The following is a 16,418-nucleotide window of genomic DNA, read 5'->3' as shown; positions in this document are numbered from 1 at the left end:
AAAGTGCATGAGAGCTATGAACTCTTTTCCCCACAAAGCTTATGTGTACACACGATTTCACATATGGGGGAGTGGAGGTGGGGGTGGACCATAATGTTCAGGTTTAGAACTCCTGCCTTGGAAACCACTAGTCTAATCCCTCTTACAAACAAGGAAACAGGCACAGAGAGGTTGAGTCATTTGGACTCAGCCAAAAGGAGCAGTGCTTTTTTTTTAACTCCACACCCTGAACGCCCTCTTTGATTCTCTTTATTATTTGTCTAAGGCTGAGTGGGACCCCACCCTCCTGGCCAGCAGCTCTGAGGGCTTGGTCCCCAAGGCCCGAGTCTAGTCTTGTATTTAAGTCTCCCCCAACCATTCCAGCCGGAACACTAAGGCTTCTGTGAGAGGGAGTAACCATCCCCACCCTCTGCCCCACCCATCCCAAGGGACTCACAAACCCAGTCCTGGTTCCCTTCCACTCATTCAGTAAGTAACTTTATTTGCCTTTGGCTGATTTCTCGGGCGGGGAGGAGAGGGGCTGGCAGCAGCCTGGGCTTCATGCGCCCTCTGGTGGGCCTCAGAGGCAAGAACCAGAATCGTCACCAAACTGAAAGGACTTGACATTCTGGAGGCCACAGTCAACACAGTCTAGGGGAGGGTTGCAGTGTTCCTCACGACTGCACCCCGGACCCAGCTTCAGGAGATGGGGCATGATGGGAGGAGGCCCTGAACCTCTGGCTCTTATACTCGCCCGTGTTGGATGCCCGCATGTTCTGCCGAGCCTTCATCTGCTTCAAACGGTCCTTGTCCACTTCCCGCTTGGTGAGGATGAAGAGGAGGATACCACAGGGGAAGCCGATGGCCCTAGGGGTGGGGAAATGTGCACGGGATTTGGGGAGGGGCCAAGCCTGAGCCAGAGGAGCTGGGGAGAATCTCATTCTAGCCTCATCAATCGCTCGAACGCTGCAATACCACTTGCGTCTATTCAGCCTCTGCCATGGCTGCTGGAGGGCCCCACTTGAATCAGATCCTGCCACTGCCCTGCTTAAAATGCTGTAATAGCTCTCCATCATTTCCTGGCCAAGTTTAAACTCCTAGGCATGGCACAAAATGCCCAGTGTTGTTGGGTCTCTGCCCACCTCGTCATTACTTTCCCCTAGACACTGGTTACTCCTCAGTATGAGCCCTGCCATCCTGCCGTACCGACTGTGCCAGACTCTCCAGACAGCTCATCCTCTTTACCTCCCCAACTCTTGGCAAAGATTTCCCTCTGTCTAAACTGCCTCACACCCCCTTGCAGACTCCGCTCCTTAATTGAGTGACCACTGTGTGGAAAGCGCTGAGGTGTGGGGAAAGGGCATGGGGTCACAAGACCTGGTGAGAATCCAGCTTTGAGCTTCAGTTCCCTCCTCTATGAAATGGGGGTGTCATATTTATCTCAGAAAGATGAAAACATTACACTGTAAAGTACTGGCACACCTCAGGTGCTAGAAAAAAATGTCAATTTCCCTCTCCTTTTCCTTTAACATTGATCAATAACACGCATTAAGATGAGAGTCAGATCCAAGTAACAATGCACTGAACACCTTGTAGGTGCTACTATACAGCTAATATAATCTTGTGTGATCTCGATTAGCTGAAAGATCTCAATTGGGTCTCACCCCAAGCTCCCAAAGAGAGGATGAGGCCAGGAACCCAAATCTGAATCAGATTAGCTCAGCTTACTCCACAGAAAACACTGTCTTTCCAATTCCACATCCTTTTCCACTCCCCTACCCCAGTCCTCTGAGATTCCAGTCCTCACACCCAGCAACTGTCCCCACAACCTTGGATTCACCTCACCACCTGAAACTTGGAGAAGTTTCTGGGTCCCGCCCTCCCCTAGTGCCACTCCCCATTGGTGGGCAAAGGGTTAGTTAAAACTCACCAGGCTAGTCCCACAGCTTTCATGGGGTTCTTGCCCCTCTTTCTGGGAATGTATTCCAGCTCAGGGGATAGGGGTTCAGGCTCCTCCTTGGACTCTGGGGAGCTGTGGCTTTGCAGCGCCCGGGTCCTGTTCTGGGAAGCCTTGTTAGCTGTGGCTCCTGAGAGAATCCCTGTGGATGGAGGCAAGGAAGGTCAGTAAGAGAGGATGAGAAAGAAAGCCCGGGGAGGAGTGGTTGAGATATGAGAAAGGGGAGTGACTGCCGTTTGGAGTAACAAGTGCCAGGAAGAGTCCAGAGGGAAATGGGAAAATCGCCATCGAGGTGGCACCTTTGAAAGCCACTTCCACGTCACTGCGGGCTTATCACCCTGGTGCCAGGAGAGCGAGCTTCGCTGTTCTTCATCTCCTCAGACGACAGGATGTGAAGGACTACAGTGGGGCTCACATGAGGCGTATGAAGGAAATCCGAGAAAAGGTTTTCAAACTGCAGAGTGTTAGCACTGGCTTAAAGATAGTCTACTCCATCCCCTCATTTTATAGAAGAGGAAACTGAAGCCCCAAGAGACGAACTGCTTCGCCCAAGGTCAAACTGCTAATTATCAGGGGCTAGAACCCAAGCCTCCAGAAGCCCAGGGCTCTTTCCTCTGCAGTGCGGTGAGTGTGAAACACCTGGAGCGCGGGAGTCTAAAAGGCTTCCTTGGGGCTCCCTTTCGCAGCAAGACCCCAGAGGTGTCGTGTAACCGGAAGGCTGAGGGATGGGCTGGGTGACCTCTAAAGAGCATCTTTTAGCCCCCAGACTCTTTTAAGATCCTGCAGAGAGGTGCGGGCAGCAATCGACAGCCCTGACATCCTGCTATCGTCGAGCGGGATGTGAAAAAAGGGGATTCCCTGCAGTCCTGCCCTCCCCGGGGTCCCTCTCCTTACCCCGGAGGACGCGGGCATTTCTTGCCCCCCGGCCCTTCAGCGCCGTAGCAGCTACCACCGCCGCCATGTTCAGATCCCACCCCCCCTTCACCGCACTCCCCGCTGGGAATTGTAGTTTGCGTAAGGGGCCTCCCCCGCTCCTTTCGTCCGGCCTACAGACCAGAAACTACAACTCCCAGAAGCCCGCGGAGCGGACCAGAGAGAACTACTCTTCCCAGGAGACTCCAGAGGCGCGCACGCTCGCTTGTTTCCCTCCTGTTGGGGGCGGAGACTGGTTGGGCGGAGTTTGGTTGCTCCCTGCCACGCCCCGTCCCCCTCTCCCAACTCTGCCCTGTGATTGGTGGTTCATCCAGTCAAACCCCTTCTCTATTGGTCGAGAGCCCGTCGTTCTCATTGCCGGGGAGTCGCCTACGCCTACTTCCTCCCGGGAGGAGGGGCTCGTGTTCCGCGTCGTCGCGCAGAGCTGACTCTGGGAGGCGTTTAGGCCCAGAGAAGTGGATCTGCCGCTTGCGCCGCATGGAGTCCGAATCGGAAAGCGGGGCCGCCGCTGACACCCCACCACTGGAGACCCTAAGCTTCCATGGTGATGAAGAGATTATCGAGGTGGTAGAACTGGATCCAGGTCCGCCAGACCCGGGTGAGAGCTGCTGATCCTCAGGCCATGGGACCGGAGGCGCTCACCTCTGGCCTTTGACCCCCTGCTTCTCCCCCTCCCCTCCCCACCGGTCATTCCTACCGGCCTCCTTCGCCCTTCCTCTCTCCTCCAACCCCACACTTAGTTCACAGGCCTGGCGGGGGTGGGGGTTCCCCTGACGCCTCCTCTGGCCCTTCCCCTCACACACCCCCTTCCCATCATCCCCTTGGTCCTCCCTTCCCACACTGTCTCTGGCCAACCCCAGGTCCTCGGACCTCTCCTGTCCTCCGCCCCACACGCCCCCTCCTCCTTGCCGCTTCTCACCCCCGCTTGACCTCATCTGTCTGATCTCACCTTACCCCCTTGCCACATGATCCTCCGCAGCCTCGGGCTTCCCCACACTTCCCATCCCTCTTACCGCCTGGCAAGCACCATCTTTTAACCCTCTCCCCAAAGCAGACGATCTGGCCCAGGAGATGGAAGATGTGGACTTTGAAGAAGAGGAAGAAGAAGAGGGCAATGAGGAGGGCTGGGTTCTGGAACCCCAGGAAGGGGTGGTCGGCAGCATGGAGGGCCCAGACGATAGCGAGGTCACCTTTGCATTGCACTCGGGTAGGTCTCTGAGGAGATCGTCATAAACTTAGTCCAGGTGGGCACTTGAGCATCAGACATCTACTGTGTAGGGAGTAGTATGAGGGACACTGGTGGGAAAATGCTGGCCTTGCCCTGGAGGTAGGGGGCAGTATGATGGAATGGAGAAGGGCTTGGCTCCTGGAGTCAGTTGAGACACTTGGGTTCAAATCCTGTCTCTGCTACTTGCCTATTTATGATCTTTATTAAAGTGCCTGAGCTTTAGTTTCCTTTTAAAGAGTTGTCACTGGTGAAAGTCAATAAACGTTCCTTTAGTGTGAATTAGAGGTAGTACTTTTTGGAGCATATTTTAGATAATTCTCTTAAATATTAGCTCCTAATGAGGAACCAGTAACACTGTACTCTCCTCACTCAGTCCCCAGCCTGGTGGCATCCCATGCTGAGAACTGTAAGCCCTGCACGTGTATCCTCTTTTGTCCCTGGTGTCAGTGTTGGGTGGTGAAGGGAGCGGCACTGAAGGGGGCTCTGCTTTGGAGAAGGACTTAGAGTTTGGGAAACTTGGGGAGGGATTTCTCCAACAACCTTGAAATGCAGAAGAACTTGGATGCATCCTTCTTTTCCAGGAAGAAAGACATGTTGCTTTGGGTGGAAGGGGGTGGGCTTCCCAAAGTTCCCGAAGGACAAAACCCTAGGTGGGAGCCCCATCCCCTTACGGAGTATCTCTTGGGACAGCGTCTGTGTTTTGTGTGAGCCTGGACCCCAAGACCAACACCTTGGCGGTGACAGGGGGTGAAGATGACAAAGCCTTCGTGTGGAGGCTCAGCGATGGGGAACTGCTGTTTGAATGTGCAGGTGAGGGGACCTGGGGGAGGTCCTTCCCCTTTGGTGGTCGCAGGGGCTGGCCTGCAGTGGTTGCGAATCTAACAGCCTTTTATTGACTCCTGTTTTGCCAGCTCTGTGCTTGGCCCAAGGGCCCCAAAGAGGAATAACATAGTCTGTTGTGGGCACAGGGAGGGAGGCACTAATTGGTCAGAGGAATCTGGGAAAGGCCTGGGAGGAGGAGTATTGGGAAGTGAAGGAGTATTAGGGCAGAATGGAGCTTGTGGGTATTTCAGTCAGAGGTATGGAGTAGACAGAATGGAGAAGATATAGGCCTTGGCTACACATGGTTGAGTTGGGGGCCAGCAGTGTCTCTCCTGGGGACACCTGGGGGTGTTGGCTCCTGGAGTGACTCTGAGTTTGTTACCTGTTCTGCTGGGACCTACCCCCCTTATTTTTTTCCCCAGCTGGTCCTTTCCGGGAGCCAGATACCTGGGTCTTGTGTCCCCAGCACCAGATATCCTGAGGTTCTCTTTTCGTTCTGCCCACTTTTTTTTGCAGGCCATAAAGACTCTGTGACTTGTGCTGGTTTCAGCCATGACTCTACCCTGGTGGCCACAGGGGACATGAGTGGCCTCTTGAAAGTGTGGCAGGTGGACACCAAGGAGGAGGTCTGGTCTTTCGAAGCAGGAGATCTGGAGGTGAGATCAGTGGAGGGCCAGGGGTAGGGATGAGGGCTTGGGGGTCCAGTCCCACCCCGACGCCAGGCCAGGCCAGCCCTGAGCCACTGCACTCCCACAGTACAGCAAGAACATCTGAACCCGTTCCCTGGGATGTCCCTGCTGACTCAGAAGCAGGGAAAGCTTGGTGGGGCTCATGGGGCAGACTCCTAGGTGAGATGGGGTGAAGGGTCTTCCTGCTGACCCTTTCTCTGCCCAGTGGATGGAGTGGCACCCTCGGGCACCTGTCCTACTGGCGGGCACAGCTGATGGCAACACCTGGATGTGGAAGGTCCCGAATGGTGACTGCAAGACCTTTCAGGGCCCCAACTGCCCAGCCACCTGTGGCCGAGTCCTCCCTGACGGTGAGAGCAGCTCCCGTGAGTGCAGAGAGCTGGGCGCCAGGGTTGCACACCTCCCTGGCTCCCTTTTGGGCCACCGCCAGCAAACTCTGAGGCCTGTTTTTCTACCCCACCTCCCCTATTCCCTGGCCTGATGTGTTTGAGGGTGCCATCTGTCCTCTCTTCATCGACGTCTCTGGCACTCTAGGGAAGCGAGCTGTGGTCGGCTATGAAGATGGCACCATCAGGATTTGGGACCTGAAGCAGGGAAACTCTATTCATGTACTGAAAGGTATCAGAAGTGGGTTAATCGAGGCCTTTATAGGGAAGGGGCTGAGACCTGGGGCAGGATGAAGTCTGACTTATCCCCCTACTTCATCCTAGGGACTGAGGGTCACCAGGGCCCTCTGACCTGTGTCGCCACCAACCAGGACGGCAGCCTGATCCTAACTGGCTCGGTGGACTGCCAGGCCAAGCTGGTCAGTGCCACCACAGGCAAGGTGAGTGGGGCCTGGAGCCTGGCTGTGGGGCCCTCTGCTTTCTACATCTCCTCTCCTTCCTTTTTTATTCTTCACTCTGCCTCCTCGCCTCACCATCTTTCTTCTCTATTCGAGGACCAAGTTTCCAGGCCTTTCTCTGATCCCCTCCTCTGGCTCATAGGTAGTGGGCGTTTTCAGACCTGAGACCGTGGCCTCCCAGCCCAACCTGGGAGAAGGCGAGGAGAGTGAGTCCAACTCAGTGGAGTCCTTGGGCTTCTGCAGTGTGTGAGTGTGAGCAAGGCCTCGGCCTGGAGACAAGAGCAGGGGGGTTGGGGAAGGGGGACTGGGCTAGGGGACCCTAGAGGACCAAAGGGCACTGAGTCCTGGTCCCTCACGGGCCATCGTGATGCTCTGCTCTGCCCAGGATGCCCCTGGCAGCTGTTGGCTACCTGGATGGGACCTTGGCCATCTATGACCTGTCTACACAGACCCTCAGGCACCAGTGTCAGCACCAGGTACAGGCAGCCTGGAGCGATGGCCACGGCTGTGGGGAAGCTTAGGTCTCTGGGAGCACTTAGCCCAGACCTGGCTGTCTGGTTTTTCCCTGTGACCCATCATCTATCCGTCCCTCCCTCCCTCACTTTCTGAGAATTGGGAGCAGATGCCTGTCAGCTCTGCCGCCCCTGACCCTGCCCCGCCCCTGTCATCCCCTGCTGTAGTCGGGCATTGTGCAGCTGCTATGGGAGGCAGGCACCGCCGTGGTTTATACATGCAGCCTGGACGGCATCGTGCGCCTTTGGGATGCTCGGACTGGCCGCCTGCTTACTGACTACCGGGGTCACACGGCTGAGATCCTGGACTTTGCCCTCAGCAAGTAAGTGCCTTGGGCAAGGGCTGGGGTCTCTGTATATTTAGAAGATGGGAATAGTATACAGGGGGCCACAGGGGCTTTAGGGTGTGGGAGGGGATTCCTAAGGGAAGCTGGGCTGGCCTAGGAGGCAGGAGTGCTGGGAAACCTGTAGGAGCCATGGCTTCTGTTGACAGTGTGGCTGCATCATTTGTGGGGCTCAGAGGCAGGGACTGCTTCCCTGCTGCAGGCAGCTCTCCTCTGATCCCCTTCTGGTTGCTGGCTTCAAGTGTGTTCACTGGATGCGGCGGATCAGCCTAGGCATAGGGGCCTAGAATTAAGAATCCTCTGGAGGAAGCCACCCGAGGGCCCCTGGATGGTGGGCTTGGGGTTAGGCCTTACATCCTCCATTCCCCTCAGTGTGTGCTTTCTGTCCACAGAGATGCCTCTCTGGTGGTGACCACATCAGGAGACCACAAAGCAAAAGTATTTTGTGTCCAGCGACCTGACCGCTAATGGCTGCAGCCTCTGCTTTGTGTCTGGTGTGGAGAGGGTGCAGGGAGACCCCCCACCAGCAGAGACTATCGGGTAGGAAGGAAGAGGAGGGGAGGGGCCTCGGACTACTTTCCAACCCCTTGAAACTGACTTGCCCCCTCTCTGTCCCTTTCTTCTCTTAAGAGACCCACCCTTCAGCCCCTCCCTTCGTCCCTCCCCCTGGCCCAGACCTGGTGGGTCCTTCAGAGGGAGGTTCAGACCTCTTTCTCTTTCACTTCCTTTGCTGGTGTGAGCCATGAGGGTGTGTATTTGTACGTGGGCGGGTAGGTCTGTGAAGTTCCCGTTCTTTCCCTTCCCAAGTCTTTGGGGGTGGAAAGGAGGAAGAGATACTAGTTAACAGATTTTAAAAATGTAAATAAAATATACTTCCCAGAGACAGTATCTGTGTGGATTTTGTGTTGGCTGGACATGGAGGAACCAGTGAGGTCAGGTTGAGGCTCCCCAGAAAATCTGCTGGATTTCAAGGTGCCTCAGCTTTTCCCCCTCAGGCGGGCATCTGTCCTCACAGTTGCCTGCCTGTCTGGAGGCAGAATTCCCTGGGTCCTCACCTGGTCAGCTGTTCTCCTGGCCCTGCCTTGCTGATATACAGAATGAGATAACCATAAAGTGGGCTACAGGAGCTTTATTCAGTCAGGTGGGGTCAAATAGGGGCAGGGTTTCTGGTCCAGAGGCATGGAGACAAGTGGAGATGGGCTTGGAGGCTGAGATGGATGGATGGATGCTTCTAGTAGGAATGAACAGAGGCCCTTCCCCTAGTTCAAGTCGAGGTCCACACTGCTTTGGCTGCTGGTGTGGTAGGCTGTGCTGGGGCCAGGACTGCCCTGGGGTCTTCCCCGCAGCACCCGGAGCCACCTCTGGGCGGCCGCCCTCCAGGGGGCCGTGTAGCGCTGATCACCCAGCCCCATGGCCACGGGCACGGCTGCCGCACTGGCGCTGCCCAGCGAGATGAGGGACAGCAGAGTTCCAGGCCCCAGTGGTGGGCGCTGCTCATAGGCCAGGACGGAGAGGAGCAGGGTAGCCACGTAGGGCCCCCAGCACAGCCCGAACAGCAACGTGGCTCCAGCCTGCGCCCTTGCCTGCCTCCAGGTAAGGGCCCGGGCCAGGGCCGAGGGCGCACCGCGGCACACAGCCCGCTCCAGCCGGCGGATGTCCTGGAGCTGGCGGTGGGCGGTGACCAGCACACGGGCTGAGAGAAGGGCGGCTGCGACCACGGCAGGTAGCAGGAGCCCATAGATTTCGAGGTAGAGGTAGGGGGCTGGGAAGACGGTGTGGGAGCTGCAGTTGGCACTAGGGGCCCAGTGGTTCCAGCCCAGAGCGGGCAGGCTGGCAAAGAACAGAGGGCCAGCCCACGTGAGGAGCAGGGCCAGCCGGGTGCTCCCGCGGGGCCGCAGAGGTCGCAGCACTGCCATGTAGCGCTCCCCATGTACCAGCAGGAGGTTGGCGAGCAGAGAGAGGAAGGAGAAGTTGGGAGCCAAGTAGAGGAAGAGGCAGGACCAATAGCCCAGGTGGCTCTGGTTCCATAGGCCTGGCAGCACGGGCAGTGCCAGCCCCGTGAGCAGCCCCGCCAGCAGCAGGCTCAGGAAGAAGCAGCCAGCGGGCGGGCTGCGCAGGCGGCGGTCCCCGGCAATGCCCAGGGCCAGAAGCAGGTTGGCAGCAACGATGAGGCTTGCCAGGGCCAGGGAGAGCCCCAGGGCCCCCGCAGGAACGGGGCTGGACACCTCCCTGGTGCTGTTGGGTGTCATCTCGGGCCTGGGGACAGGGGAGGCCTGGAGCAGCAGCAGGCATGCCTGAATGGAAGATGGGGCAGCCAGAGTTAGGGTGGGGCCACAGGTCACTGTCCTATCGGCAGGGCTGCACATTAATCCAGAGGTTGCAACTGGACTGGGGGCCATATCCTGTTTGCTGATACACATTTTTTTTTTGGTGAACTGCCAATTAAAATTTACATAAAAATTCATATTTTTAGCTTAAAAATAATCAGGTCTTGCATGGTAGCAACCAGCTGGAGCTGAGTGGTGGCTGCCTTTAGATAGCTCCCCACAGTACCTACCCAGCTACTTTGCCCCTTTCTATTATCTGCCTGGCATGCTCTGGGCAGCTGTTTATGCCTCTGTTTAGACTGAAAAGTGGACCTACCGAGCTCCAAAGCATTTTGATTATCCCTGCCACCACCAGGCAAGGCTTCTAAATAGCTAAAAGAATAGGATGGTTGGTGTGCAGTGGTCCTCCGGCCAGACAACAGTTGATAGCCTCCTTTGGGTGGGGGCTGGGACCAGAGGCTCAGGAGTGGGTGATAAATGGAGAGTGGTCTCTGTCTTCAGATGCAGGCTGGTTGACACCAGCACATTAAGAGATGGTAGGTTGTTAAGGATTGGAGGGTAGGGGCAGGAGTCAGGCTAAGGCAGGGCTCACCGAGCACTTGCGTCAGTGATGAGGCCAGGGCAATGGGTGGCAGCAAGGGGGTGTCCTGTCCTCTGCACCTCCTCTCCATCCGCCTTGTTGCCAGTTACAGCTCAGTGAGCAGCCTCCGGGTAGGACTTCCAGCCCATAAACTTGACTCGTCTGCACCACACTAGCAACAGGGCCCTTCCTGGGAACTGGAGGAGGGGAGGAGTTGTTGGGGGATGGGGAGGGCTGGCAATGACTGGGGAGATACCAGCAACAAGGAGGGCTGAGGAGAGCCCAGAGAGGGAGGAACCGCTGGGCAGGGCTGGACCTCTCTGTGGCTCTGATCTGTCCTAGTCCTCCAGCGCCCCGGCCCCACGGCCACAGGCCACATCGTGGGGATGGAGACGGGGGAGGGGTCCTAAGCCCTGTGGGAACTCCCGCTTCTGTCAACAGGGGAGCAGCTGCTGTTGCTAGGATTAAAGTCAATAAGGAAAGGATTCCTACCTGCCCCCTCCCCCAGGTCAGAGGATCAGAGGGCTAGATCAGACGTTAGAATGCTGCCCCTTCTATCCCCAGCTCCCCTCAGAACTCCCAGTTCAGCTGCGAAGCCACTGCACCCCTTACCCTCCCCTCAGCCTCTGTTTCCTCTTCCTCAATCTCCGCCAGGGTCCTCGGAACATCTTTCTCCAGAAGCCCTCCAGTTTCTGTTCCCCTTCATCCCTGCGCTGTCAACTTTATTAAACCCCATGAGACCTCAGGGTCTGTTACTTCAAACCTGGACTCTGGAGTCGTGGGCTGGAGCTCCCAGTCCTCCCTTGTAGTGAGTCTCCCACTCCACATCCACCGGAGCAGCAAGAAAGGCAGGGTCAGCCCTCAGGGGCGATTGCCCAGCAGTGATATGGGTATGCTGGCTATGTGACTCGCACATCCTAGAGGCTCTGGTGGCTTGGGCTGGGTGCAAGGGCCTCTCAGGACCTGGGACTGAGGTCTCCTGATGTGACCTGGGGACTGGGTGGGGAGGCAGGGAGGAGCTACTCACATGGTTGTGGGGGACAGGTATTTCTCCCCAAGCCTGGGCTTTCCTCTGGGTGTCAGGGAGTTGCCGCGGCCAGCACTGCAGGGGTTCTGGTGATGTCTGGTGTCCTGACCGATGAGGGCATGGTGCCCCTACTCTGCGGGGACAGCAGGGCCCAGGACTCACCACTGCCCCGGCTCTACCCTGCCTGGGTTCCTGGAGGAATGGAGCTGAGGCTGGCAGGACTCAGCCTGGCCCCGCCTCTGGGAGGTGGGACCTGGCACACCCTGAGCTGCAGTACTGGGAGGCCTTCTTCCCCTCTCTCCAGTGCCCCCTCCTTGTCCTCCGGTACCAGGGTCCTCCTCTCCAGCCACAGAACATAGCTTCCCACCAAGGTGGCAGTTCACCCAGCTTGGAGCCCTCTGGTCTGCTACTGCTTAGCGAATCTGAGAAATGCATTCCAGTTAATGAAAAATAATGATTTAGTCTACCCTCTCCACTTCCTGCCCCAGCTAATATATTTACGTTTTATGAGCCTTAAACCCTTGGCGTGGCCAGCCAGCTGACAGCACATCCAGCTCCATAATTCTGCTGCTGGTCTGCTGAGGAGTAATGCATGTCTGATGGTGGCAGGGTAGGGGTGTTTGGAGCCTGAGGATTTTCACTGCCTGCCCCTCTCCCTATCACTTGGTAGGGCCTTTCAGCTAATAAGGCCTTCCAGAAACCGGGGTCATTCCACACTGTTCTCAACTACTTTGAGAGTCAAGTTCTGGGCTATGAGGTAGAAATGGCTCTGTGGGTATGACTTTGGGCAAATTAACTCTGGGCCTCAATTTTCTCACCTGTAAAATGGGAACAAGGGAAACACGCCAGAGTTGTTGTGGGGATTATCTTTGGATAACTGCATACATCCCAGTGCCTCACACCTGATGGGGACAGGGTCTCAACAAATGACTCCCTTCCTCCCTCTTGTATGATTAAGAGGCATGATATCAGCAGTGTTGGTATCAGCAGTCCTGGGTTTGAGTGTCAGAATCCTGGTTGGATGCTATTTTTTCGTCTGTGTAAATTTGAGCAAATTATTAAAATTCTCTTGCCTTAGTTTCCTCATCTGTAAAATGGGGTTCATACTGTCCTCACCTAGTGTGAGACTAAACGAGAAAATGTGTGATAAGGACTTGGGTCAGTTCTTGGCACGGTAACACTCAATGAAAGGGATTTCTGGCCTTCTCTGCATGTCCCTTCCCTCTAGCCACCTGTCCCCTCTAAGAACTCCACTGAGTAAGGCAGATGGAGAGCCTGTGAAAAGCTAGAGGGGAATGACACTTTTGCTCTACAGGGAAATGGAGGAAACTAGGTAGAATGAAAGGGAGGGCAAGTTTAAGGCTAGGAAGCCCCTGATTTCCATCTTGTATCAAGTGCAGCTTTGGAGTGAGGGAGGTAAGCTGTTACACTCGAGGCCTGAAAAGGGAGGCAACAGGCTAAACTGCAGCAAGGGAGCTAGAGGTGAGACATTAGGAAAAACTTCCTTGCTCAAGAGCACAAGTAGGTAGAGCAAGGGGACATCTGCTTTCTCTGGGGGAGACCCGGGCCTGAAGGGCTGGAGGCCTGAGAGGTCTAGCTCTGCCAACTCTGCACAGCAGTCAGAGATCCTGGAGACAGCCTCTGTTGGGACAAACTGTGGGAAGAGGAAAGCATTCAGCTTCAAACCCATCCTCAAGGGAGCTGGTGGGGGGAGGACATTGTGTTCCAGCAGACGGCCCTCAGCCCCATGCTATCTGGTCGGGCAGAAGTCAGAGGCTCTGCAAAAGTTCAGCCTGGAGTCTGGACAGAAGTGGGAGTGGGGCCCCTCAGATACTGGGTTGCTGGGAATAAACAGACTTCTTTCTGTTCCCAGCCCTGGCCTCCTCCCTGCAGGATTCAGGATGTCTGCGTTTCTTCTTTGCTGCTCTGTCTAAACACTGTGTGTGGGATGATGTGTAGAGGGCAACCGAGGGAGCACGAGCTGAGGAGCCTGGGTTCCACCCCCTGCTCAGCCCTGTTTCTTCCTTACTGGATCATCCAGTTCCTCTCTGCTCCACCAGCCCCGGGACTGACTCACCCCCAGCCTTCTCCTCTTTGCCCACAGGAGGGCTCTGGCGCAGGCAGTTTTAAACTGGAAAGAAAACGTAAATTACACTATGCTTTCAAAGTCTCTTGTAATTATTTAGGATATAAACAAAATTTGATTCATCTGTCTTATTCTACTACTAGTCTTTAAATACGTCTTTACCACATTGCATCCTTTCATTCTTCGTAAAAATGGATTAAGTTTAAAAAAAAAAGCTCCACCTAGCTGGTTTTGCAGGCTCAAGTCCCTGTTCTCCTTTCCTCTTTGTAGAGCCTGTGTCACGATGCTTGGGGCATGGCAGGGAATCCACCTGGGCCTCCTTCATCCACTCTGCTCTCTTGAGTATTTAATTTCTCTCTGCTGACCCTGGATGTATGGGACTGGGTGGTGCGGAGAAGGCTGGGGGTCCTCACTGACTAGATGAGCAGGGGCAATGGGTCTTCCTGGACCCTGGTGACTTCCTTGAACTGTTCAACACTCTCCATAGGCAACAGCTGATGAGCTCTTGGAAGCCTCAGAAGGGCTCTAGGCACAATCCTGTGACTGAGGCTGGCCAGGACCCTGGCTTCAGGAAGCTGTAGGTCAGCTATATGGGCTGAAGAAACTGTGGTCCTTACTGTCAGGGCTCAACAATAGATTCTCCAGGTCTCCCCAAGTCACAGAAAGTGCAGTGCTTTCAGCAGTTCCCAGAAGGGGGCAGCACTGCTTGAACAAGACAGTCCTCAGAGCAGACCCAGGCTTGGGTCATATGCCTCTGTAGTTGCCAGGATGACGGTCCATCAGGCCTACTTCACATGAGACGGACTGAAGGAAACTGAAATGGTAACTGCTGAGTATCAGCTCCGGGTAGGAGGGCTGATGCAGCAGCCAGCGTCACTTCCTCTTCCTGGCTTCAACTTCCTGCCATCTGGCCCCACACTCACTTCTTGTTACAGTCTTACTTGCTTTCCTGCCAAACTCCTGGTTCTTAGCCTGCACAGATCCCACTTTATCCAGACACAGAGAGTCCCACCAACACCCTCCTCACTGGCTGCTGCAGTTTAAGGGCCACCCAAGCAGGGGAAAAATACCAGCTTTTGTGGGGAGGATCCAGAAAACCAAAAAACAGAATCACCTACATTGGACCTTGCTTCCTCAGCAGTCCTGGTACTTCTGATCCCCTTGAGTATACAGAGATGGATCTAAGATTTATTAGATGACATTATCAATTGTAATTATAGGCATTATAAGTGCCTACAATGTGACAGGCACTTATCTGTTCTCCTTTTAAGAGCCTTGTGAGACAGGTGGTGTCATGTCCAACTAAAGATGAGGCTATCGGGGCTCAGATTAAGAAATTTGCTCAGTCTAAGCGGTAGAACCTGATTCAATCCCAAGTCTGTTTTAAAACACTGTTTTCCACCTCTCCAGCTTATATCCAAGGTCGCCTATACCTCCCAGGCATGGACCTTCAGACCTTCAGGCAAGCGAGCCAATTAGCAGTAATTGAGACTAGAGCCCCACACCACATCCCCTCAGCGTGCTGACCCTCATCTAACCCCCCTCGTCCTACAATCCTATGGACTTTGGCTGAAGTTATAGTGGGCCTTTGTCCACAAAGTGGAGGGAGGGTCCTTGAGACTAGAGCCACACAAATACCAGTGTGTCTGGCAAACAGGTGAAGACAAAGGAGCAAGTCTGGAGAGTGGTTTTCACCAGCATGGGTTTTATGCTGACAGTCTTGGTATTAAGACAGCTCCTTAGGATTTACTGCTGTAAAAAATATTTAATGCCTTTTTTCTCCTAATTCCGTATTTTCTAAGCAACTTTGGTTTGGCCATTTATAGCACTTTTCAGAAATCTGACCCCCACTACGGCAAACTTACTAAGGAGTTACAGTCTAAAGTCAGCAAGAGAACAAAAACAGCTTCTAGCCAAAATTACCCTTTCAAATCCCTTAAATAAATAAATAGCTCCTGGGGGTACAGAACACATCTATGTCACCATCTCTTGCTTTATCTAATTTAGCCCAGTTCTCCATCCACCAGAAGTAGGTGACGAGGGACCTCATCCAAGAGAACACTGGGCCGACTCGGCGCAGTGAACTCTTTGCCCTGGAAGCCACAGTCAGCCCCACCAAGGGGACAGCACTCTCCAGGGCACGTTAGTTGAGGCAATGGGCACATAACCGCACATCCTGAGCTCTCTAAGAGCTCGTTTATACAACGTAAAGTGAAGCCTGGATGACTACAATGACCTGCGGCTTTCACATTTCTTGAGTATGACGCATAGTAAAAAGACATTTTTACAATCTAGTCAAGATATGTCTATTAACTAAAACATGCTTCAAAATCGATACTTACCCTCATTAAGTGCGACACACTCTGATTAGTCTATACTGTTACCACTGGGGGAACCTGGGTGAAGGGTACACAGGATTTCTGTACAATTTCTTATGATTGCAGTGAATCTATAATTATCTCACAATAGTTTAGGAAATAAAAATGTCAGGAGATTTAAATCCATTAATAGGTCTCAAACCAGTCTGAAACACACTAAACTTGATGGAGACAAATTAAAAGAGAAAGCAGAAGGTAGGAACCACCAGGGTCACCCTCAGACGATTCCAGATGTCCCTAAGCTCTTTTCCAAGCAAACTCTCTGAATCAACTGTATTTTAGGGATCAGTGGGGACAACTTACCTTGCTAGGCTCTGTGATGTTTATTAGGTAAGTATCCCTCAAAGTGAGTTTCACAGAGGGCCAGCCTTTTGGGCTGTTGTGTGAAAAAAGACACTGTGGCCAGCTGTTTGCATTAGACCCACAATGTCCTGCAGAACCACACACAGCATGGAACACATTTGGGGAAAATGCTATACATTTTTCATGATAAAATAACAAGCTAGAAAACACTTTAGAGAGCCTGGCACTGTCCTTGGCCATTGGGAGCTTCTTGGCCACAGCTGGACAGACTTAGTAACCAAGCTTTATAGTGAGCATGTTCAAGTGTACTCGGAAATGCCAACCAAGAGCTCACCAGAGGGCCACTCTCTCTTCTACAGGGAGGCTGGGGGGCCCCCGAACCTAAGCTTTTCCAGTGCAGGTCTGCAGG

General features: G+C 54.3%; 3 protein-coding genes across 5 annotated transcripts; 1 reads left to right on the top strand and 2 right to left on the bottom strand.

Annotated features, from left to right (window-relative positions):
* Positions 1 to 461: 461 nt before the first annotated feature.
* PNKD (PNKD metallo-beta-lactamase domain containing) lies at positions 462 to 3,036 on the bottom strand. The gene is made up of 3 exons (XM_015241756.2): positions 2,831 to 3,036; positions 1,910 to 2,078; positions 462 to 846 (listed from the first exon to the last, which is right to left on the bottom strand). Exons 1-3 carry the CDS (start codon positions 2,895 to 2,897, stop codon positions 654 to 656), a joined length of 429 nt encoding a protein of 142 aa, XP_015097242.1. The 5' UTR covers positions 2,898 to 3,036; the 3' UTR covers positions 462 to 653.
* A 213-nt stretch (positions 3,037 to 3,249) lies between these two features.
* Positions 3,250 to 8,189, top strand: AAMP (angio associated migratory cell protein). Of its 2 annotated transcripts, none has more exons than XM_015241754.3 (11): positions 3,250 to 3,467; positions 3,921 to 4,076; positions 4,788 to 4,907; positions 5,436 to 5,575; positions 5,814 to 5,958; positions 6,143 to 6,226; positions 6,319 to 6,434; positions 6,595 to 6,698; positions 6,838 to 6,928; positions 7,133 to 7,287; positions 7,701 to 8,189. In XM_015241754.3, exons 1-11 carry the CDS (start codon positions 3,347 to 3,349, stop codon positions 7,774 to 7,776), a joined length of 1,308 nt encoding a protein of 435 aa, XP_015097240.1. In that variant the 5' UTR covers positions 3,250 to 3,346; the 3' UTR covers positions 7,777 to 8,189. The 2 variants fall into 2 exon arrangements, with proteins under 2 accessions (XP_015097240.1, XP_006207329.1); XM_006207267.4 differs by having other exon boundaries at positions 3,252 to 3,467; positions 3,924 to 4,076.
* A 233-nt stretch (positions 8,190 to 8,422) lies between these two features.
* On the bottom strand, positions 8,423 to 11,709 carry GPBAR1 (G protein-coupled bile acid receptor 1). 2 transcript variants are annotated; one of them, XM_015241759.3, is made up of 3 exons: positions 11,243 to 11,709; positions 10,228 to 10,412; positions 8,423 to 9,602 (listed from the first exon to the last, which is right to left on the bottom strand). In XM_015241759.3, exon 3 carries the CDS (start codon positions 9,555 to 9,557, stop codon positions 8,568 to 8,570), a length of 990 nt encoding a protein of 329 aa, XP_015097245.1. In that variant the 5' UTR covers positions 9,558 to 9,602; positions 10,228 to 10,412; positions 11,243 to 11,709; the 3' UTR covers positions 8,423 to 8,567. The 2 variants fall into 2 exon arrangements, with proteins under 2 accessions (XP_015097245.1, XP_031533881.1); XM_031678021.2 differs by lacking the exon at positions 10,228 to 10,412.
* Between the last annotated feature and the right edge of the window lie 4,709 nt (positions 11,710 to 16,418).

The sequence above is a fragment of the Vicugna pacos genome, chromosome 5 (genome assembly GCF_048564905.1).
Source record: "Vicugna pacos chromosome 5, VicPac4, whole genome shotgun sequence".
Taxonomy (NCBI): Eukaryota; Metazoa; Chordata; class Mammalia; order Artiodactyla; family Camelidae; genus Vicugna; species Vicugna pacos.
Note: the sequence above shows the minus strand (reverse complement) of the source record. Positions and strands in the feature narration are given on the sequence as shown.

Bases quoted from the DNA above. Each gene is read 5' to 3' on its own strand.
- AAMP (XM_015241754.3), top strand. From the start codon at position 3,347: ATGGAGTCCGAATCGGAAAGCGGGGCCGCCGCTGACACCCCACCACTG. The intron at 6,227-6,318 runs GTATCAGAAGTG...ACTTCATCCTAG, and splicing joins CTCTATTCATGTACTGAAAG to GGACTGAGGGTCACCAGGGC. The intron at 6,699-6,837 runs GTGAGTGTGAGC...TGCTCTGCCCAG, and splicing joins TCCTTGGGCTTCTGCAGTGT to GATGCCCCTGGCAGCTGTTG.
- GPBAR1 (XM_015241759.3), bottom strand. From the start codon at position 9,557: ATGACACCCAACAGCACCAGGGAGGTGTCCAGCCCCGTTCCTGCGGGG.
- PNKD (XM_015241756.2), bottom strand. From the start codon at position 2,897: ATGGCGGCGGTGGTAGCTGCTACGGCGCTGAAGGGCCGGGGGGCAAGA. The intron at 2,079-2,830 runs GTAAGGAGAGGG...CTCCATCCACAG, and splicing joins AAATGCCCGCGTCCTCCGGG to GGATTCTCTCAGGAGCCACA. The intron at 847-1,909 runs GTGAGTTTTAAC...CCCCACCCCTAG, and splicing joins AAAGCTGTGGGACTAGCCTG to GGCCATCGGCTTCCCCTGTG.